The 24,479-nt window shown below is 45.9% G+C and overlaps 1 protein-coding gene across 2 annotated transcripts in view; it reads left to right on the forward strand.

The window, feature by feature from the left end:
- The window catches only part of ANK3 (ankyrin 3), a 1,160,209-nt gene that overhangs the window by 840,774 nt on the left and 294,956 nt on the right, over window positions 1-24,479 (forward strand). For both annotated transcript variants that reach the window (XM_029609754.1, XM_029609755.1), the window contains one exon: window positions 2,994-3,092. In XM_029609754.1, the coding sequence (XP_029465614.1) occupies window positions 2,994-3,092 (99 nt within the window). The remainder of the gene's footprint in view (window positions 1-2,993; window positions 3,093-24,479) is intronic.

Raw genomic sequence — 24,479 nt, forward strand, 5'->3', positions numbered from 1 at the left:
GTAAATATCTGCAGGTCTAAATTGTTCTCCTGGGTTACGTGTAGCATACACCAGCTAGTAATAAATGATGCTTAATGCAGATAAACACTATCTGATAAACAGACAAGGCACAGTGTAAACTCAAATTTACCTCTGATAATGGTGAAAAATCACATCTACCCAGGATCACTTTGGCACCTTCTGTTTAAGTTAAATATATCATATGAAATACATTAATAGGTGCCTTGGCTTTACTTTCCATAAACAAAAACATTTTGTAGGATGAACACTCTTATTTTTTTTTTTAACCAAACAAGTTTAAAATGTTTAATTTGCAGGAAGCACAGTAGAGTAGTGGATGAATAATCATGTGTTAAAGCAATGAACTATAGAAACAATAAGGGGTAGATTTTTAAAAAAAATACAAGGGCGTCCATGTGCGTGTGATTCGTGGTGCGCACACATGGATGCGCCGATTTTATAACATGTATGCGCCGACGCATGCATGTTATAAAATCCAATACCCTGATTTTATATCAGCGCGCATATGTGTGTGCGGGTTCCGACTTGTACACGGCGACGCAATAAAAGAGCAGACTGGGCGGGAACTTCCTTAAGTCCCTACCTACCCTGTCTCCTTTTCCCCCTCTCCACCCCAACCCCTAAACCCCTTCTACCTAGGGTTGTTTTTTGTTTGTTTTTATACTTAACTGCTCCCCCGAGCAGTAGCAGGTAGCGCGCGCTTCCCTGGGACAGGGCCTAATGGCGCATGTATTCCCCGGTTTTTGCACATGCGGGCTTCTGAAAATTTGGGCTTCATTGTTTTGCATCAAATTACAAAACCTGTTCACTTCAACCCCAGTACTATTAAAAAACGTTTTGCTCAGATTCAAGGCAAGTGACTTTTCACTTCAGCCAAGGGGAAAGTACCCATCTAGCTATTTTATAATTTGCATACTTTGGCAGATTAGAAACTAGTTTACTTTGCCTGTTTGGGGTTTTGTTTTGGCTAGTAGCAGCATAGCATCGATGTCAAAAGGCCACTGTGATAAATGGTGCAAAATGGATGCTCTCGGTAGCAGAACAAACTAGCCCACAGCCTGCCTTGGGGGCGGGGAGGGGAGGTGGGTGATCTACTTTCACCTGGCTGAGCTGTAAGCTGCCTTGAGTTCTACTTTAAACTTGCTTTATTTTTTTTTTTAGAAATGTTGCAATTGTTGGATTAAGTACTTGAACAAATTACTGATAAAAATAAAGTTTACCTGAATAAGTGCAAAGCTGGACTGGTTTAAAATAATGCAAGAAAGGCATATTCAGGCTGAGGCTGAATAAATAGTTTGCTCCTTACCTTTGACAGTACCACATGAATATGCTTTGTTTCAGTGCATCTTGAAAGTTACACTGGATCTAGGGGTGTGCTTCCCAAGCTTGTCCTTTCGACACCCATAACAGGTTAGGTTTCCAAGATATTTGCAAAGAATATACATGAGAGAAATCTGTATGTATGGGGTCTCTAGTGCATGCAGATATATCTCATGCATATTCATTATGGATATTCTGAAAACCTGACTGGCTGTGGGGTCACCAGGTCATATTTGGGAAGCCCTGATGTAGGGTTTAGTCTAGTGCCTGGATGTTGGCTTAATGATCACTTGGGATCATTAGATGCTTTAAAGTTTTTGCTTCTTAGAATAACAGTTCTCTTTCCTGTATTGGCCGAAGTACAGAGTTTCTCCATTATGCAAGAAATATCCTTGCATTGACTGGAAACAAGAGATTAATAATGCGGGGTGATTAATATCTATGATACTGGACATGGGGGTCATTTTGCAAGCGGATCGCGCGCAATAAGGGATGTTTCGCACGCGAAAAGTCCCTTATCGCGTGCGATACTAAGATCAGGGGCGGCGTCAGCCTCTGAAGAGGAGGAGTCGGGGCGGCACCGGGACTGATGCCGCCCAAGACTTCGCTGACAGCGAAAGGTATGCTGCATTTTCGCTGCCAGTTTCGCGCCAAATAACTACACCTTTTATGGCGTAGTATTTGGCGTGACGTCAGCAGCGATCGCACTGCGGAGGTGTGGTCGCTGCTGGCTATCGCAGGACCGCCCCCGCCCCCTGTTATCACGGGATTCAAAGAGCCTGGCGGTATTATTAAATCCAGCCCAAAGAGGTTTAAAGAAAAAAGTGCTATTTATTGATGATAAAAATGTATTTATAGACATTTAATTTTGTGCTTTTTACCCATTAATGGACACAGGGTGGATTACAAGCAAAATTAATCATAATTACAATTTGTACGGATATAAAACCCAAGTCACAATCAGGTATGCTGCTTGTGGTAGATTGGTTCACGCCAGTGCATGTGCAAGGAGATTGTCTCTTAGATGGACTCAATCCAAATGTCAGCAGGCGAGTGCTTTAATAATACAGGCTAGAATAAAAACCCCTGGGGAAGAAGGGTCTCTAATAACAAGAGCTCTAGGAGGACGACTCTGACATGAGGACTGTGTGAATGTAGTTATTGCCATTTTGTTCGTATTACGGTAATTCCTTTTAAATTACATAATTCAGGAGACATATGAAACAACCTACAAAAAGGAGGGGATTTGTAATTGTTTCAGATTTAATTGACTCTTCCTCTTCTTCTTAATTTCTGGTAACTGAACATTTGTTTCATTTGCTCAGTCAATCTTTGATTTTCTACAGTGCCAAGAGACATAACCCTGGCTTTTGTATGAAATCAGTGATCGTATAGGCAGAGGAATATTTCCACAAATCAATTCTCAGAGGTTTAAGGTATTCAAAAAACCATTCTTAAACCATTGCCGATTTCCAGTTTTGTTTTTTCAAACATCACCTTATTGGGGGAGGGGGGGGGGAAGGGGTAGGCATAGTGGAAAACAAATCTGTCTGGCTGTTATGGATAGATATTTTAACATAAATTCCCTTGCAGACTGCATGGCTTTTCTGGGCGCACAATGCTGATCTGTTTTTCTGCTGTGTGATTGACAGAGTGGTCTGGCCCCCCTCCACCTGGCGGCACAGGAAGACAAAGTGAATGTGGCAGAAGTGCTTGTAAATCAGGGTGCTGTTGTCGATTCCCAAACAAAGGTAATGTCAAGCCCCAGCACTCCTCTTGTACTATGCCTGGAGAACCATTCATTTCCTGGTTACCATTTCATTATCTTCCACACCGCATAAGAAATGCTTTCCAAAGCAGGGTCACAATTCTTTAAAATGGTAATAACCCTCTTTCTTTATATTGTAGCTTCTCTTATGTTCTATTTGTCTCTTATTTTATGTTTTTAATTTTTTTGTTTTCAAATTAGCAGAGCTGCAGATATTTTTTCACTATGATGGTTAAGGCTGTCCCACCACAACTTTCCATACCCTTGTCTTATTAGTAGCGTTTGAGCCAAAAAAAAATTGCCATGTAGGACCATGGTTATTAATCCTATCTACAGTCCATGGATTTTCCTATGCGTGTGGGTTTATCACAGAGTGATTGTAGATCAAGATAATCATATTCCTTAAAAATAATTTTTCTACAGTTTTCAGAGACGACATAATTGTGCTCCAGTAAATACTGCCCAGATTTCCTTCCTGGATTTTTGGCAGGCTGAAATAAAATCAGAATCGAAGATCATTCCCTCGGTTTATTCATTCAGATTCCAAACAGTAGCTCAAAGGAAAAGACAAAGCAGTAACTGTAGTAAAAGTACAAAATAGGAAGGCATCAAAGTAAGAGCAGTAGGCTAAATGACAACAGATAATTTGGGGGTAGATTTTATAAAGCTGCACACATGGACGCCCGATTTTCTAACATCTGCACGCACAGGTACACAGATGTTAAAAAATCGGAAGTCGGCGCGCGCGAGGGGGTGCATAATTGTGCAACTTGTGCGCGCTGACGCCCGCGGCCTTCCCCCGTTCCCTCCCAGGCCGCTCCGAAATCAGAGCGGCCTGGGAGGGAACTTCCCAACCCCCTAACCTAACCTCCCTTCCCCTTCCCCTAATCCTCCTGCCCCCTAGCCCACACCTAGACCCCTCCCCGACCTTTATTTTACCTGCTGCGTGCACCGGCAGCCTGCCGGCACTCGATCCCCCGGCACAGAGGGAAATGGCCTTTCTAAAATAGACCCGGCGCGCATAACCCCACCTACGATTGTAAATCCAATGGATTTACGCGCGTAGGCTTTTTAAAATCTACCCCTATATATTTTTTTGTGTGTGTGGGTGTGTTGTGATATCACCAAAATAGCAATACAATTATAAAGCCATATTTCTAGCATGCTATTGTGGCAAATCTCCCTAGTTCAAGAAACAAGGAATAGTAATTTTTCACCCAGGTCATTTCTTGTGCTTTTACTATAACAAAATCAAAACAAATAAAAGGAGTTCAAGACAGGTTAACTTTACAGCACAGTTCTGTCCATGTCCTAGGCAGGGACATCTTGTTCACTGGCCTTATATGAACATAAGAACAAAAGAAATTGCCATACTGGGTCAGACCAAGGGTCCATCAAGCCCAGCATCCTGTTTCCAACAGTGGCCAATCCAGACTACAAGTACCTGGCAAGTACCCAAAACATTAAGTAGATCCCATGCTACAAATATCAGTAATAGCAATGGCTATTCCCTAAGTCAACTTGATTAATAGCACTTAATGGTCTTCTTCTCCAGGAACTTATCCAAACCTTTTTTAAACCCACCTACACTAACTGCAATAACCATATCCTCTGGCAACAAATTCCAGAGCTTAATCGTACGTTGAGTGAAAAATAATTTTCTCCAATAATTTTTAAATGTGCTACTTGCAAACTTCATGGAATGCCCCTTAGACCTTCTATTATCATTTCATGGAGTGTCCCCTAGTCCTTCTATTATGCGAAAAAGTAAATAAATGATTCACATCTACCCGATCTTGACCTCTCATGATTTTAAAGACCTCTATCGTATCCCCCCTCAGCTGTCTCTTCTCCAAGCTGAACAGCCCTAACCTCTTTAGCCTTTCCTCATAGGGGAGCTGTTCCATCCCTTTTATCATTTTGGTTGCCCTTTTCTGTACCTTCTCTAGTGCAACTATATCTTTTTTGAGATGTGGTGATTAGAACTGTACACAGTACTCAAGGCCATAATGACATTTTCTGTTTTATTCACCATTCCCTTCCTAATAAGTCCTAACATTTTGTTTGCTATTTTGACTGCCGCAGCACACTGAGCCAACGATTTCAAAGTATTATCCACTATGATGCCTAGATCTTTTTCCTGGGTGGTAGCTACTAATACGGAACCTAATATCGTGTAACTACAGCAAGGGTTATTTTTCCGTAGATGCAACACCTTGCACTTGTCCACATTAATGCCATTTGGATGCCCAATCTTCCAGTCTCGCAAGGTCCTCCTGCATTGTATCACAATCCGCTTCTGATTTAACTACTCTGAATAATTTTGCTTCATCTGCAAATTGGATTACCTCACTCATTGTATTCCTTTCCAGATCATTTATAAATATATTGAAAAGCAGCAGTCCAAGTACAGATCCCTTAGGCACTCCACTGTTTACTCTTTTCCACTGAGAAAATCGGCCATTTAATTCCACTCTCTGAAGCTGACCATTTAATCCTACTCTGAAATTTCAGTGACACCTGACTGGGAGCTCTGCAATCCTCTGTGACTCCTGGCCATCCCCATGCCAGGCCAGTTTAGCTTCTCTGGATCTACTGTGTCTGCTCTTCTTTAGCTCTCCCAAACACTTTAGCTTAAATGGATGTGTCTTTGTGCAAGCCTTTAAGTTGTTCTTTTATACTGCCTTAATTATTGAGGTATGTCAACTGTCCATAGCCAGGAAGTGCTCCAATCCCATCCTTTTCCCTAGAGTCTCACCCATGCGACCTAATAGATACTCTAGTCAGTTTATGCTAACTCATACTTATAAAAAAAAAGTCCCCTCCCCCACCCCCTAGGCTGTCCATCCAGAAACCATAGTTGGCTTCTGCCAGCACACTCCAACTTTATCCATTCTTCCAGTATAGGGTCTACTGATTGTCACAGTTATACTTTACATTCCTTATATCTACTGGGACTCACCTTAAGATATGTTTCCCAGCATATATGGACCACTCAGTGATTCATAATAAGAAATGGCTACATAGGTCACCTGTGTAAACTGTTAGATTTTAATAAAATTACTTTTTGTGCCTTACTATAAACCGTTGTGATGGTACCCACCTTAATGACGGTATAGAAAAGATTTTAAATAAATAAATAAATAGATGTTGCATTTTTTTAACAGAGAAATTGTTGTTATAATGTATTTATAAGACCACCTTACTTGAACAAAGTTCAATCCAAAGTGGTTTACAACAAGCAAAATAATAGAATAAATAGCAAATACAGCATAATAGAAAATGTTATACACGTTGGTCGCAGACGGCTACGACCACTGTTGCTCACCTCTTTCTTCATTTCCCTGACTCCTTGGGGTAGACTGGCAGCCTCCGCCAGCTGCCGACGGCCTGCCTACCATTCCCAGGCCTCCCGGGGCGGCACGGACGCTGCCCACCGCCATCTTGTCGTTGGAATCCCTCAGGCGCACGCACACAGGCCAGTTTTAAGCACGTCATGGAGGGAACCTCGGGGGCATCCCCGCTGGATGACGTCATCCCTCCAGGATATTTAAACCAGCTGGCTCTGCCTACCGACGACTTTGCAAAGAGATCCCTCCTTGCTAATCCAACTCACTCTTGGAGGACCTGCGTTCCAGTTCCTGCTTCCTAAGCATAAGACGTCTCGAGTACCCGCTCCTCGAGGGCCCTCTCCTTGTCTTGGCTATCCGCTCCTCGGAGGCCCTAATACTTGGGACTTCTGCCTGCCCCATTCCCCGGGGCTTTGCTGGAACCATTGCTACTCTTCTCGTGAGTACCCCGCTCTGCGGACTACTTCCTGTTCTACCAAGGACCTCGCTGGTGTACCCTGCTTCGCGGACCATTACCAACTCTACGGAGGACTCCCTCGGGTGTATCCCGCTCTGCGGGCCTTTATCATCTCTACTGAGAATCCTCACTGGTGTACCCCACTCCGCGGAACATTACCATCTCTACTAAGGACCTCACCAGGTATATCCCGCTCTGTGGAACATTACCATCTCTACGGAGGACTCCCTCAGATGTATCCCGCTCTGCGGGCCTTTATCAACTCTGTTGAAGACCTCATCGGTATTCCCCGCTCTGTGGTATGCTATCATCTCTACTGAGGTTCCTCACTGGTGTACCCCGTTCCGCGGACCATTACCATCTCTACGGAGGACTCCCTTGGGTGTATCCCGCTCTGTGGACCATTAACATCTCTACGGAGGACTCCCTCAGATGTATCCCGCTCTGCAGGCCTTTATCAACTCTTTTGAAGACCTCCACGGTATTCCCCGCTCTATGGACCACTATCATCTCTACTAAGGATCCTCACTGGTGTACCCCGCTCCGCGGACCATTACCATCTCTACTAAGGACCTCACCAAGTGTACCCCGCTCTGCGGACTGCTATCATCTCTACTGAGGACCCTCTCCAGTGTACCACGCTCCGTGGACCATTACCAACTCTACAGAGGTATCCTCTCTGGGGATTTCCCATTTCACCGACCCTGTGTCTCTCGGTCTGTGTGACCTTCTCTCTGGCACCCCCCCGCTCCACAGGTGGTGTCACTCTCTCTCTTTCTCTCTTTAATAAAGACTCTAGACTGATCCTGTGTCTGACGTCAGCTGAGACCTCGCCTCCCGACGGTGAGGCTCACGGGGCTCCACCCTGGGGCGGTACCATCTCTCACCTCAGCCCATGGCCCACATGCTAGCTAACCCTAACAGACTGCCAAGTCCATGGACCCAGCACAGGTCTCAGTCATTCAGGCCATCCCTGGCCTGTCCCAATCAATCACAGAACAGCAGAAGATCCGAAAGACTTTGGCTAGCGCCATCAATCAACTGAATAATTGGCTGGACTCCGTTCCGATGCCTGCCAAGCCTGATTTAGCTACACAGGCATCACCATTCCGGCCTCCAGTGCCCTTGCTGGTACCTCCTCGTTTTGCAGGTGACCCCTTGCTATGCAGGGGCTTCTTGAACCAGTGCAACATGCACTTTTCTTTACAGTCTGCATATTTCCCTGATGTCTCCAAAACTACATATATCTTATCCTTTCTGGAAAGGAAAGCATTGGCCTGGACGTCGCCTCTTTGGGAATGTATGGATCCAATCCTTTAACCTACCGGGCTTCCTCTCACTTTTTCGTACTGTGTTCAACGACCCAGGTTGAAAGGCCATCTCCGGATCTATGCTCTTACAAGGTTCCAGATCACTGACTGACTTCGTCATTGAGTTTAGGACTCTCTTGTCTGAATTGCACTGGGACCTGGGCTGCCTGCATGCCATATTCCTTGAGGGCCTGAGTCCACCTATCAAGGATGAGTTGGCAGCACGATAACTCCCTGAGGCCTTGGACTCCCTTATCGACCTCGTTGGTTGCATAGACTGTCGGCTACGTGAGCGTTCCCAAGAGGTCAGAGGAACCAAGAGAACTGCTTCTAGTGCTCCACGCATTCGACCAATGTCAGCTACTCAGGTCATCACTACACCAAGCACCAAGGATGAGGAACCGATGCAAATGGGTCGTAGACACCTTTCCTCTAAGGAGAAACATCATCGCCAGAAGGCCGGCCTTTGCATGTATTGTGGCCAATCGGGTCATGCAGTACCCTACTGCCCACTCTGTCCGAGAAACTCCCAGGCCTAGGAACTGCCGAAGGACTCCTCCTAGGCCTGACCTCTCCCTCTCCTCCATGAACTCTGCCTGTCACCATTAATTTGGACACCCAGGAGTTTCAAACCCTGGCATTAGTAGACTCCAGAGCCAGTGGAAACTTTATCCTCTGGCAACTTGTAGAACATCTGAGGATTCCCACTGTCCATATGTTGATGCCATTGTTACTCTCTCCTATCCATGGCGAACCATTACTTGGCGAAATTTCCTTCTCCACGATCCCCATTCGACTTTGCACAGGATCTCTACATACAGAGACTATTTCCTTTCTGATTTTAGATAAGGCTATATATCCTGTGGTCCTAGGATTGCCATGGCTGAAAATACACATTCCACAATTTGATTGGAGTACTCTCCAATTGTCTCATTGGAGTGACTACTGCCATAAAAAATATTTGGAGACTGTGTTCCCGATGCCTTGCCTAACCACACTGCCATCCATTCCGGGGCTTCCACCGCATTACTTCTCCTTCCAGGATGTGTTTTCAAAGAAAGCCGCAGATGTCTTACCTCCGCATCGCTCCTTTGATTGCGCTATAGATTTGTTGCCCAACACTAGCCTCCCCGAGGAAGAGTCCAGCCACTTTCTCTGACTGAGACTAAAGCCATGTCTGAATATATACAAGAAAATTTGGCTAAAGGCTTCATTCGGCCTTCCAAGTCTCCTGCTGGAGCAGAGTTCTTTTTTGTGGGGAAAAAAGACGGCTCCCTTCGGCAGTGCATAGATTACCGCGGCTTAAATGAAATTACACTGAAGGATCTCTACCTCCTGCCATTAATCTCCGAACTGTTTGACAGGCTCCAGGGGGCCAAGATATTTACCAAATTGGACCTCAGAGGAGCTTACAATTTGATCAAGATATGCCAGGGCGATGAATGGAAAACTGCATTTAACAACCGCAATGGCCATTTTGAATATCTGGTCATGCCATTTGGCCTTTGCAACGCTCCAGTGGCGTTCCAGAATATGATGAATGAAATCTTCAGAGACATGCTCTACATTTGTGTCATGGTCTATTTGGACAACATTCTGGTATTTTCGCAAGACTTCCAGAGCCATCTCCAGGACGTCACCAATGTTCTTTCCACAAGGAGTTCGTCCCTTTTCTGGGCTATGTGGTCTCTAGCCAGGTGTTTCAGATGGATCCACAGAAGACTAAGAGCATCTGGGAATGGCCCCAACCAATGGGTCTTAAGGCACTCCGAAGATTATTGGGCTTTACTAACTACTACAGGTCGTTCATCAATCAATATTCGACACTAACTGTCCCACTCATGGCTATGACTCGAAAGGGAGCCAATCCATCTCAGTGGTCACCCGAGCCCATGTACGCCTTCCGGGAGCTTAAGGAGGCATTCCTACAGGAGCCATGCCTGCTTCATCCTGACCCCTGATGACCCTTCATCGTCGACGTAGATGCTTCTGATGTCTGAGTTGGGGCAGTACTCAGCCAGCATTCTACTAACCACACCTTGCACCCATGCTCATTCTTCTTTCGACGCTTCTCTCCAGCTGAGCATAATTACGGAATCGGGGACAAAGAATTGCTGGCAATCAAATTAGCCTTTGAAGAGTGGTACCCTTGGCTCAAGGGAGCACAACACAAAATAACAGTGTACACTGATCACAAGAACCTTGAGTATCTACACCGCGCTCAATGCCTTAACCACAGGCAGGCCCGCTGGTCTCTTTTTTTTACTCGATTTGATTTCTTCGATACCGACCAGCTAACAAGAACGTTCGAGCAGATGCCCTCTCTCGTTCATTCACCACTGATGATGTCCAAGATGTCCTTCAGCACATCATCGACCCAACTAAAGTACTCCTCTCCACCACACACACGGTGCCATCTGGGAAGACGGTGGTTCCCTGACCTCTTTGTAGGAAGATCCTCCACTGGGCGCATGATTCCTTACTTGCTGGTCATCCTGGTCAAGCTAGAATGCACGTGACACTCCAGAGGTTTTATTGGTGGCCAACCATGAAGAAGGATGCTCAAGCATATGTGGAATCATGCCCCACGTGTGCCCATCAAAAGCCACCAACAGGCTGTCCCTGGGGCCTCCTACAACCTCTTCCTGCACCTAGTGAGCCGTGGACACACATATCCACAGATTTTATTGTGGACCTACCCCTTTCCATTTGGGTCACTGTGGACCACTTTTCGAAGATGGCTCACTTCGTGGTGCTACCCAGTATTCCTATAGCCCCGGAGCTAGCTAAACTATTCATTGGCCACATCTTCTGTCTTCATGGACTCCCGAGGCACATCCTCTCGGATAGGGGTGTCCAATTCATGGCCAAGATTTGGAGATCGCTTTGTAAAATTTGGACATCACACTGGACCTCACATCGGCCTATGACCCACAGGCCAATGGACAGACAGAAAGGACAAACCGCACCCTGAAGCAGTTTCTTCGGGCATACGTGAACTCTCGGCAGAACGACTGGTACAACTTATTGCCATGGGCCGAGTTTGCCTTGAAATCCCATCAGTCTGCATCTACTGGGTCATCCCCCCTTTCAAGTAGTGTACGGACGTCAGCCTCTACCTCCTCTTCCGATACCACTATCTGTACCTTCTCCAGCAGCACAAGCCTCTGCTCAAGAACTGCATCAACTCTGGGAGCATACAAAGCAGCTTCTGCAATAAGCCACCCTAAAGTCAAACAAGTTCTATCATGCCCATCATTGGGCAGCTCCTCAGTTGAACCCTGGAGACAAGGTATGGCTCAGCACCCGCTTTATTCGCTTAAAGTTGCCTTCAGCCCACTTTGAACCCAGATACATCGGGATCTTTCCCATACTTCGCTGGCTGGGCCCGGTTACTTACAGCCTTCATCTACCCACTTCGCTCAAAATTCATAATGCCTTCCACATCTCACTGAAGAAATCTCCTGAACCCCAACTTCTAGCTTCAGAAGAAATATTACTTATCAGGTTGAGGACATCCTGGACATAAGAAAGCGCGGGAAGCGTTGGGAATATCTGATCTCGTGGGAAGGATTTGGCCCCGAAGAAAACAGCTGGGAGCCTGCTGTTAACATCCTTGTCAAGGAATTGATCACACAGTTCCATGCTTCACACCCAAGGAAGCCAAAACCTCCCGGGGAGGGGCCCTAAGAAGAAGGGTACTGTTACGCCCTTCAGTCGCAGACAGCTGCGACCACTGTTGCTCACCTCTTTCTTCACTTCCCTGACTCTGTGGAGTAGACTAGCTGCCTCCACCAGCTGCTGCGGCCTGCCTACCACTCCCAGGCCTCCCGGGGTAGCATGGATGTCGCTGACCACCAGCTTGTCATTGGAATCCCTTAGGGATGCCGCACGGGCCAGTTTTTTAAGCATGTCATGGCGTGAACCTCGGGAGCGTCCCCGCCGGATGACGTCATCCCTCCAGGATATTTAAACCAGCTGGCCCTGCCTATCGATGAGTTGGCAAGGAGATAGCTCCTTGCTAATCCGACTCGCTCTCAGAGGACCTGCGATCCAGTTCCTGCTTCCTAAGTGAAAGACATCTCGGGAACCTGCTCCTCGGGGGCCCTCTCCTTGTTTTGGCTATCCGCTCCTCGGAGGCCCTAACGCTTGGAACTTCTGCCTGCCCCATTCCCCGGGGCTTCCCTGGAACCATCGCTACTCTTCTCATGAGTACCCCACTCTGACTACTTCCTGTTCTACCGAGGACCTCGCTGGTGTACCCCGCTTTGCAGACCATTACCATCTCTACTAAGGACCTCACCAGGTGTACCCTGCTCTGTGGACGATTCCCATCTCTACAGAGGACTCCCTCAAATGTATCCCGCCCTGTGAGCCTTTATAAACTCTATTGAAGACCTCATCGGTATTCCCCACTCTGCAGACCACTATCATCTCTACTGAGGATCCTCATTGGTGTTCCCCGCTCTGCTGACCATTACCATTTCTACTAAGGACCTCACCAAATGTACCCCGCTCTGCGGACCGCTATCATCTCTACTGAGGACCCTCTCCAGTGTACCCCGCTCTGAGGACTATTACCAACTCTACAGAGGTATCCTCTTTGGGAATTTCCCATTTCACCGACCCTGTGTCTCTGGGTCTGTGTGACCTTCTCTCTGACACCCCCCGCTCCACGGGTGGTGTCACTCTCTCTCTCTTTAATAAAGAGTGTAGACTGATACTGTGTCTGACGTCAGCTGAGACCTTGCCTCCTGATGGTGAGGCTCACGGGGCTCCACCCTGTGGGCAGTACCATCTCTCACCTCGGCCCAGGGCCCACATACTAGCTAATCCTAACAGAAAATACTTCAATAATCCAAAATAAATCAATAAAAATAATATTTTAACAATTGAGGGAAGAGCAAATCTAATGAATCCAGCTATTCAAACAATGTATTTAAAATGAATGTTTATTTTAAAAAAGCAAGCCATCTAAACATATCTTTTCACTGCTTACAAGCCCACCTGACATCCCCAGATAATTATCAAAAGCCCCAATCCCCCAGTCCAATTTTCACATTGGGGTAAAACCATTTTGATTGAGGACTTTAAGGACCAATATTCAAAAGTTTCTAAAACAGTTAATTATCCAGCTAAAGTTAGCCAGATAAGTTATCCTGAATATTTAGTGAGATAAATGCTAAGTTGAATATCCCCAAATAAAGTTATCTCGCTGCTTTTAGCCAGATAATTTTAAACCTGTCTTTCTTTGAATATCGCTGGTTAAGTTTAAAGTAATCTGGCTACCTTTAGCTGAAAAACTTTGGGTTAATTAGTTAAATTCAAAGAAAGATTGTCTCCCTTCTTACCCCCCAAATCCAAACACTCAAGCTTCCAGCCTCAACCAGGAACCCCGGAAGTTGCATGAATGCAGCGGGAGAAGTACAGTTTCCTATCTGCTCCTGCTCTCTTAATATAGAAATGCCTGGAGCTTTGACAGCCCCAGACACTTATATATTAATTTGTTCATAAGAACATAAGAAATTGCCATGCTAGGTCAGACCAAGGGTCCATCAAGCCCAGCATCCTGTTTCCAACAGAGACCAAACCAGGCCACAAGAACCTGGCAATTACCCAAACACTAAGAAGATCCCATGTTACTGATGCAATTAACTATGCACCAACTAACCTCTTTCCCTTTACAGAATAATTCTCCAACACCCACTGGTTCAAGGGAAAACCTTGCTCGGTGGTCTTTTTTGTACGGTGGCTCTGTTTAAGGATAACCACTTTTTAGTTATCCCTCTCATTCGCCCCGTATATTGCTCTTTATTATTCACATTTTATATTCATCTTTTTTGCTTTTTCCTTTTTACTTATAAAATCCCTTCTCCCTGGCTGCTTATCCGACCCACTTGTCCGTTTTTATTCTCATATACTTATCAAGGCTGCCGCCCTCATCACTTCCTATGGGTTCGGATTCGCCTGCCCGACATTGGCCATGTTTCGGCACTGTGTGCCTGCTTCAGGGACTGCGGGAGAGAAATCTACTGTGTCCAGTCCGGGTTCACAGTGTCAACCTATTTTTTTGTGCTACGTATGTAATGTAAGCGATGCCTTCAGTCGTGTACTTCAGTCGTGAGAGAAGGGAGGGGAAGTCAGGTGGCACATGGAGAGTGGGGGCATCGCAGCACGGCACCAGCGGCTCGGGGTAAGCAAGGAAGGAGGAGAAGAGGGAGGGAGAGAAAGAAGGGAGGGAAGGGAGAAGAGGGGGAAAAGAGGAGAAGAGGGAGAGAGAGAGAAGGGAGGGGAAGTCAAGTGGTGCACAGAGAGTGGGGGCATTGCATCCCAGCACGGCATTACGGCTCGAGGTAAGCAAGGAGACGAGGAAGAGAGAGAAGGGAGGGGAACAGAGAGGAAGGGGAAGGGGGACAGAGAAAGAGAGAAGGGGAAAGAGAAAGAAGGGGGCGGGGGAAAGAGAGGGGCTAAAGAAGAGACCCAGGCCCTGGCCCTGTGAGTGTATGCTTGAGCCCTTGTGTTTGTTGTGAGCCAGTGGGTTGGTGTCTACCTGGGAGTCTGTATGTGCGGGCGGGGGAGGAGTGTGTGTCTGTGTGTGAGAGAGAGTTGTATATGGGGAGACAGAACATGTGTGTGACAGATGGCACGTGAGAGAAAGCAGATGTCTGATATGATGTAAGAGAGAGAGTGAGCAGGGATACTCAGGTGGAGAGGTTAGCAACAACTGCAGCAGTCCCTGCCAGCTTGGCTCATCTGCCAGCAGCAGCAATTGGCTCTTCTGCCAGCAGTGTGAAGTTGCCAGGGACTGGATTGCACTGAAATGCAGAAGAATTTGCCAAAAATATTGTGTTATTTTGAAAAATAAATGTGCAGAATTTTGCAGAATTCAGAAAATGTGTGCGCAGAATTTTCAATTTTTTTTGCGCAGCATCCCCCCAGGAGTAAACATTGTCGAATATGTGAAGGGGAAAACTGAGTGTTCAAGAAAATCTCTGACCTGTGTACAAGGGAAAACCGTCGGGCACTGTTAATCAAAATCATGTTAAAATGCAGACAGTTCTGTCTTTAATATGCTTTTTCTGAATGTGTGTATCCGGAAAGCGATGAAGGGAATGGCGAGAAATTGAAAGGCTTCATCTTTTATTTATTCTAAGCTAAGTGCAATGCGGCCTTGCCACTCTCCATTGCTCCTTCCTTGCCCCAGGCTTGCACTGATATGGAAGGGCCAGAGGGATGACTAAACCTCTGGATGTTTGTTGAATTCAGTGCTTCTTTTCAGAGGCTATTACTGCTGCCAAATTATAATGTTGGGTTTTTATAATACCTTGAACGATTATCTTCCAGGAAATTGAGCTGAGGTCATCTGATTACTTTTATCCAACACCACACTAGAAACCCAAAACCAAAATGATGATTTCAAGCATTAATCCTTATAACTTCCTTAAAAACAAGCATTTCTAAAAACGTTGACTATAGGAACAATGTTAGGATTGGTATAATGAGAGAAAATTTTGAAATTCATGATCTAGTAGTCTGATTTTTATATGACTCTAGCTATGGCTTGCTTTTTTTTTCTTTGTTCTTGATACAAAGTTGAGGGCATTAGAGCTTTGATGTGCCTATAGGTGTCACTAAGAGGAGGCAAGTGTCACCTAAAAAAAAAATAGCTTGCCATCTCAGTTTTTTATCTTGTGTTGGGTAGGGATAAACCAAACCCCTGCCTGATTCGATCAGTGGCGATACACCTCCCTATTCCCCATTTAACCAAACATTGTCTCATGCTACCGCAGGGCTAGTGTCGCAGCTCTAACTGTGAGATCAGCCACATGGCAGCAGGGGATAACATTCAGTAAAGCTATTTCTGTTGCCGGTTATGCCACAACCCAACAAACCATCACAGAGTTTATCCTGTGACTGCTGAAGAGAGAGAGGAAGGATTCGGAGGCTGCCAAAGGACCCCATCCTGCTGGTGGCTGAAGATCAAGAGAAATCTGGCAGACTTCCAAGGAAGCCCATTCCATGGTAGATGAAGAGAGAAAAGGAAAAAAGGCCCAGGCCCTGAGTGTGTGTGTGAGAGAGCTTGTGTGCATGCGTGGTGGATGAGAGCCTGTGTGTGTGTATGTATTCATGTGAGAGAGAGAGCCCATGTGTGTGTGCATGTGTGAGAGAGAGCTGTGTGTGTACAGGCATGTATATGAGAGAGAGCGCCTGTGTATGTATGTGTGTGTGTGTGTGTGTGTGTATATATATATATATATGTATGTGTGTGGGAGAGAGAGAGAAAGGGGACAAGTCAAAGAGACTATATATAAGAACATAAGAAATTGCCATGCTGGGTCAGACAAGGGTTCATCAAGCCCAGCATCCTGTTTCCAACAGAGGCCAAACCAGGCCACAAGAACCTGGCAATTACCCAAACACTAAGAAGATCCCATGCCACTGATGCAATTAAAAGCAGTGGCAATTCCCTAAGTAAATTTAATTAATAGCTGTTTATGGACTTCTCCAAGAACTTATCCAAACCTTTTTTGAACCCAGCTTCACTGACTGCACTAACCACATCCTCTGGAAACAAATTCCAGAGATTTATTGTGCGTTGAGTGAAAAATAATTTCCTACGATTAGTCTTAAATGTGCTACTTGCTAACTTCATGGAATGCCCCCTAGTCCTTCCATTATTTGAAAGTGTAAATAACTGATTCACATCTACTCGTTCAAGACCTCTCATGATCTTAAAGACTTCTATCATATCCCCCCTCAGCCGTCTCTTCTCCAAGCTGAACAGCCCTAACCTCTTCAGCCTTTCCTCATAGGGGAGCTGTTCCATCCCCTTTATCATTTTGGTTGCCCTTCTCTGAACCTTCACCATCGCAACTATATCTTTTTTGAGATGTGGCGACCAGAATTGTACACAGTATTCCAGGTGCGGTCTCACCATGGAGCGATATAGAAGCATTATGACATTTTCCGTTTTATTAACCATTCCCTTCCTAATAATTCCTAACATTCTGTTTGCTTTTTTGACTGCTGCAGCACACTGAGCCGACTATTTTAAAGTATTATCCACTATGATGCCTAGATCTTTTTCCAGGGTGGTAGCTCCTAAAATGGAACCTAACATCGTGTAACTACAGCAAGGGTTATTTTTCCATATATGCAACACCTGTGTGTGTGTGTGTATATGAGACATCCTGTATATATGTGTGTGTGAGAGAGAAAGAAAGAGAGAGGGGGTGTGAGAGAGCCTGTATAGTTGTGTGTATGTGATATCGAGAGAGGGTGTGTGTGAAAGACCCTGTATTTGTGTGCAAAAAAGAAAGGGTGTGAGTGAGAAAGCCTATATGTGTAAGAGAGTGTGAGAGGGAGTCTGCATGTGTGCGAGTGTGAGAGAAAGAAAGAAAGGGTGTGTGGTGTGTGAGAGAGGCTGTATGTTTGTGTGAGTGAGAGAGGGAGAGAAAGGGGACATGTGAAAGATCCTGTTTGTGTGTGTGAGAGAGCCTGTATATGTGTGTGTGTGTATGACAGAGAGATAGAGTATGTTTGAGAGAGGCTGTATGTGTTTGTGAGGGAGAGAAAGTAAGTGTGTGAGAAAGAGAGCTTGTGTGTGTGTGAAAGGCAGCCTGTATGTGTGCAAGTGAGAGAGAACCTGTGCGTGAGTGTATACATGTATGTGTGAGAGAAAGAGAGGGGGATACATGAGAGAGCCTGTATGTGTATGTGAGAGAGCAAAAGGGGGTGTGTGAGAGAGCCTGCATATGTGAGTGTATGTGGGGGGCCTATATATGTGTGTGTGAGAGAAAGGGGATGTTTGAGAGATGTGTATGGGTATATGAGAGAGAGTCTTTGTATGTGCATGTGTGTATATCTGTGTGTGTGTGTGATAGGCTATATATATGTGTGTGTGTGTGTGTATGAGAGACATCCTGTATATATGTGTGTGCATGAGAGAGAGAAAGTGTGTGTGTGTGTGAAAGAGCCTTTGTGTGTGTGTGTGTGTGTGTGTGTGTGTCTGAAAAGGGGTATGTGAGAATCTGTATATGTGTGTGTGTGAGTGTGTATGAGAGAGGGAGATAGGATATATGTGAGAGAAGCTAGTAAATGTAATGTCCCAAAAAGTAGAAAATATGTAATACCAAAAAGCAAAAATTCACTATTAAATTACCTTCAAACTTTCAAAATATTATTCACTTAACAGTGCAGTCAAAAAACAGCTATCAATCATTTAAGGACCTTCATATACTTAGGGCATATGCATTGCTTTAGCTCATAGTACAACTAACCAGTTGCCTAGCCCACAAGTATATAATAATTGGTCCAAGATATATATTTAAAAAAAAAAAAAATATATATATATATATATATATGCACTTAAAATCCAAAAAGGAAAAATAATTTACTCTGTTCATTCCTGGCCCATTGAAAACACCCTACACGGTCCATGTATCAGAAGTAAAACTTCCTTCCTCAGGGGCTGTATATATCTAAAACGTCTTGAGATATTTAACATAATCCATAGTTCTGGTTCAGCGGCTTCTCCAAATCCAAGTGACAAAATCTGCATACTGTTGTATCCGTCGGACCTCGACGGCTTCGCCCTGTTTGCCTCACCTTATTCACGGCTCCTCCCGCTCACCTGGGAAAGATGGCTACTGCAGTGTCGTCAAGCCAACCTCTCTGGTGTCCTCAGAACGGCTATGGTGTAGCCTCCCGCGATTGCTCCTTCCAGGTACCTACTAGGGTGCGCGCACGCAACCCACGTCTTTGTAACACCCTTGGCGCGAACCTCGAGGGCATTCCCTCATGCTGACGTCACGCCATCTGGGAATATTACCTTTACTCATTTGCTAGCTCCCCGAGTTAGCAAGGACTCTAATCCATTCCTGTCTACGCTACTCTGCCGCTTCCATGCTGCCGCAGGAAGCTCGCTCTTTCTGCCCTTCGGGGTATATGCTAACCTGGGTACCTGCTCCTCGGGGGCCCTCTGCTTTATTTCAGGTGCCTTACAGGGAACAGGTACTCGCTCCTCGAGGGCCTGCTCTCCCTGCCTCGGTGCCTGTACCTTCTACAACATACCTGGTGGAATCGCATACCAACAGCTAACACCTAGTGAGTACTCTCTCAGTCTATCTCATCCACAGTATCTCCTCGCTGGGAGACCTGATGCGGAACCTCCTGACGTCATCAAAGGAGAGAAGGGCTCCCTCTGCCGAGGTCCCTGAGACTACAATCACAGACTGCCTCACTACTGCCACCTCTGTGTTATTATTTGTGATAATTGTGGGTGGATCCTTGGGCCGGTGGCAGATGACCACGCCCTCGGGGGAATATCCCCGAGAGGGGCCACTGGTCAGGCTCAGAGTTGGGAGACAGACACACACTAGATCTTTTATTAAACTGTATAGTGAACCACCAGAGGTGGCAGTAGTGAGCTGGAAGAGCCCGGCTGGGCTGTAATCCCTCAGGCACTGGAACAGCGATCCCAGGATGGCTGAGCTGTAGAGAAACTGAATACAGTGAGTAGGCAGAGTATGCAGAGTTCAGGAACAGAACCTTTATGGTAACACTCAGACAATAGTCTCTTGAAGCAGCCCAGGGGCGGGAAGGAAGTAGGCCCTCGAGGAGTGAGTACCTGGTTCCAGGGAAAGCTCTGAGAGAGAGATGGTAACTCACTGGTGTTGTAGGCAGCGGTGACTTCCTGGCAGAAATTGTATTCAATAGCAGGTCCGGGAACGTGGGCCCTTGAGGAGCAAGTATCGGTTCCAGACTGCGACCTGAAAAGCAAGAGAGAGAGCGAGGCCCTCGAGGAGCGAGTACCCCTGGTAAAGTCTGAGGAGGCAGAGTAGCAAGGTATGCGGAGAGCGAATTCCATCTGCAGCGATACCTGGAGGAAGCTAGGTAAACCGTAACCTGTACCATAACCTTTGCTAACTCGAATAGCTAGCAAAAACAAAGACCTTAAATATCTGGTGAGAATGACGTCATCTCAGGGGGCCGCCCATGAGGTTCGCGCCACAGCTGGTACTTGAGTCGGGGCCGTGCCGTGCACTCGCACCCTTAGGCTTCAGGAGAACATGGCGGAAGGCAGCGTCTAGCTGGTCCGGGGACGCCGGAGGAGAACGGCAAGATGATGCCGCGGCAGCCAAACTTCCATCAACCAAAGAGGGAGTCGCAAAAGAGGTAAGGTGGGCGGAGTGGAGATGTCGGGCAGCGACAGTCGCAACACTCTGGTGGAGATCTTCAAGTTGTATAATAAAGAACCTTCCTGTGTTTTGTGTGTACAAGTCTAGCCCAGTGCTGAGGCTCCTCATGGGGCTCCTCTCCGTGGGCGTGGTCATCTCCACAGCACCCAAGGATCCACAAAACATAAGAACATAAGAAATTGCCATGCTGGGTCAGACCAAGGGTCCATCAAGCCCAGCATCCTGTTTCCAACAGAGGCAAAACCAGGCCACAAGAACCTGGCAAATACCCAAACACTAAGAAGATCCCATGCTACTGATGCAATTAATAGCAGTGGCTATTCCCTTAGTAAAATTGATTAATAGCCATTAATGGACTCCTCCAAGAACTTATCCAAACCTTTTTTGAACCCAGCTACACTAACTGCACTAACCACATCCTCTGGCAATAAATTCCAGAGCTTTATTGTGCGTTGAGTGAAAAAGAATTTTCTCTGATTAGTCCTAAATGTGCTACTTGCTAACTTCATGGAATGCCCCCTAGTCCTTCTATTATTCGAAAGTGAAAATAACCGAGTCACATCTACTCATTCAAGACCTCTCATGATCTTAAAGACCTCTATCATATCCCCCCTCAGCCGTCTCTTCTCCAAGCTGAACAGCCCTAACCTCTTCAGCCTTTCCTCATAGGGAAGCTGTTCCATCCCCTCTATCATTCTGGTTGCCCTTCTCTGTACCTTCTCCATCGCAACTATATCTTTTTTGAGATGCGGCGACCAGAATTGTACACAGTATTCAAGGTGTGGTCTCACCATGGAGCGATATAGAGGCATTATGACATTTTCCATTCTATTAACCATTCCCTTCCTAATAATTCCTAATGTTCTATTTGCTTTTTTGACTGCTGCAGCACACTGAGCTGATGATTTTAAAGTATTATCCACTATGATGCCTAGATCTTTTTCCTGGGTGCTAACTCCATGGATTCGGCTCAGCTCACTGTGTTGCAGGCCATTCCAGGCCTGGCTCAGCGGATCACCGAACAGCAGACTGCGCTGGAAGGACTGACCGCTGCATTCAATCTATTGCACACACAGATGAACTCGCCTTCCACCTCAGGTAAAGAAGCCAAACCGTCTGAGGTGACGTTCAAGACTACTGTGCCTCTAGCAGCATTACAACCTGGCCACTTTCCCACAGCCTATGCCAAGACTACCTACATTCTGTCGTATCTAGACGGATGAGCATTGTCTTGGGCCTCTTCACTGTGGGAGTGCGAGGATCCAATCCTTCATGAGCTTGAAGGATTTCTCAAACTGTTTAAGTCAGTTTTCGATGATCCTGCCCGGTATTAGGGATGTGAATCGTCTTTTGATGATTTAAAAAAATCGTCCGATATTTTTTAAATCGTCAAAAATCGTTAGAGTGCACGATACAATAGAAATTTTCCCGATTTATCGTGAAAAATCGTTACTCCCATTAGTGTCCACTAACGGGAGTTATTTGGGGGGAGGGCGGGAAAACCGGCACACCAAAACAACCCCTAAACCCACCCCGACCCTATAAAACTAATCCCTTATCTTCCCCCACCCTCCCAAACCCCCCCAAAACTTTTTACGAGTACCTGGTGGTCCTGTGAGGGCGCGGGGACCGATCTCGTAAAGATGGCCGCCGCCATCTTTAAAGATGGCACCGGCCATCCAGTGCTCCTACCATGTGACAGGGGCCGGCCAATGGCACGGATACCCTGTCATATGGTAAGGGCAAAGGGCCATCGGCGCCATCTTTATGAGTGGCAGCCAACGGCCCGAGAACTGGAGATTGCTCCCGGGACCACCACTGGACCACCAGGTAATTTTAAAATGTTTTGGGGGGATTGGGTGGGTGGGGAAAGCTAAGGAGTCATTTTTAAAGGGTCGGGTGGGGTTTTTTTTATCGGGCCATTGGCGCCATTTTTGAGTGGCAACCAAAATGGCGCAGATGGCCCGAGAGCAGGAGATCGGTCCCCGTGCCCCCACTGGACCACCAGGTACTCGTAAAAAGTTTTGGGGGGGTTCGGGAGGGTGGGGGAAGATAAGGGATTAGTTTTATAGGGTCGGGCCTCACTAAAAAAAAATTAACGATGTGAATCGGAACCGATTCCGATTCATATCTCCACCGATCAGATTTTTTTCTCCCTCCAGCCGAACCCGAACGTTAAGACGATTGGGCACACGATTCACATCCATACCCGGTATACCATTGCAGGATCTTCTTTGGTTCACCTGAAGCAAGGGAACAAGCCACTAACTGACTTCGCTATCAAATTCAAGACACTGGCATCTGAATTATCCTGGGACCCAAGATGCCTGAAGACCCTCTTCTTTGAAGGACTGAACTCTCGTCTGAAAGATGAACTCGCCACTCGTGAATGCCTGAGACCTTGGCTGAACTAGTGAAATTGGCAACAAGGATCGATCGCCGACAGATATACTGTGCGATTTCGGAGTGGCCTTGGAGGGAATGGAGGCAGGCAGCTCGGCGCGCGCAGGTTGTACAATTGTGCACCCCCCTGCGTGCGCCGACCCTGGATTTTATAACATGCACGTGGCAGCGTGCGCATGTTATAAAATCGGGCGTAGATTTGTTCGCGCTGGGTTGTGCAAACAAATCTACGCCCGCGCACATGTCATAAAATCTGGCCCACTACTTTTAGTCCTTCCGATGGGGCCTTGTTTCAAACTAAGTCCTTCTTCAGGGGATATTACTTATCTTTTTGGTTTGCTAGAGTAAAGGCTGTCTCCTGTAGCAAACATGTCTTCTCCAAGGTTCAAAAACTAAAGCACCAGGAGAGCTTTAAATGTTGTCCATTTCTTATATATACCTCCATTCACGGCATGCAGGGGCCTTCTTCTTTGCCACGAATGGCGCGCTGGGGCCTTCATCTTCACCGCGAATGGCGCACTCCGTTCGCGGGATGCCGGGGTCTCCTCTGCTATTTTCTGCACAGAATTTTGCAATTCTGTTCAGGGGGGAATTCTGCTCAAATTCTATGCAGAATTCCCCCAGGACTAAGAGTTGTTTGTGGCAAATTCAATTAAAGTGAGTTACAGTAATCAAGTGTGGAAACCACCAAAGAGTAACAGTTTTTAAAAACTCAGCCCCCCAAAAAGATTTCAGGTGTTGCAATAAGCAAAGTTTTAAAAAGGCTTTTTTTCAGAACAGATAATACATATCAAAAAGAAAGAGTAGAATTAATACATACCATCAAATTATTTATATAATTTGGATACCACCGATCTATCGGGTGTTGCATAACCTTTGCCTCCTCCCCCCTAGCCCCCAGTGGATTATCCAACTAACATAATTTTTGTAGCATTTTGTAGGTCATTCAGTTTGGAATTTAACAATACCTTACGCATTACTTAAATGTATTATATATGGCCGGAACGTTCGATAGTGAAAAGCAATGACAGATTGATAGTATTAAGTGTATTGCATTTTGTGAGGCATATGATACTGGATCAACCTTTATTACGAAAAAGTGGATTGCTAAAAAATTAGGTTGAAGTGAAAGCTGGGTTCAGAGGACATTGGGGCAAGACTGCCGACGAGTGTTTTTACGGAATTTGGTGATGGTCAACAGCTAAAAATATCTCAAGAAAGCCAAAACATTATTGAAAATTCCAGAAACAAGGAGAAAAAAAGCTGTTACTCTGCTCATTTTTAAGCTGTTTTGCAAGCTAAAGGTGGGCACACCAACTATTAATTATAAGGTGAATTTTAGAAGCCTGATGCGCCAAAATTAGGGGACGTGTGAATATATTGGACCAGCATACACTGAGTGGATTTTAAAAGCCAGCCGGATACGTGCATACATGCTGCTGCACACACAAATGAAAAATTTCCAGAAATAGGCGGGGCATGAGCTTTCTGGTATTGTAACCTAAAATTTTGTATAAATACGTATGTGCACTAGTGCACACTGAGGTCTCATGCCGCATAACCTTACTTCTGCTATGGATGACGTATACGTTGAAAACCAAAAAATTCTAGACAGATCAGCAGGGTTTTAAGGGTCAGGGCTAACAGGGG

This window comes from Rhinatrema bivittatum, chromosome 7 (assembly GCF_901001135.1).
Source record: "Rhinatrema bivittatum chromosome 7, aRhiBiv1.1, whole genome shotgun sequence".
Lineage (NCBI taxonomy): Eukaryota > Metazoa > Chordata > Amphibia > Gymnophiona > Rhinatrematidae > Rhinatrema > Rhinatrema bivittatum.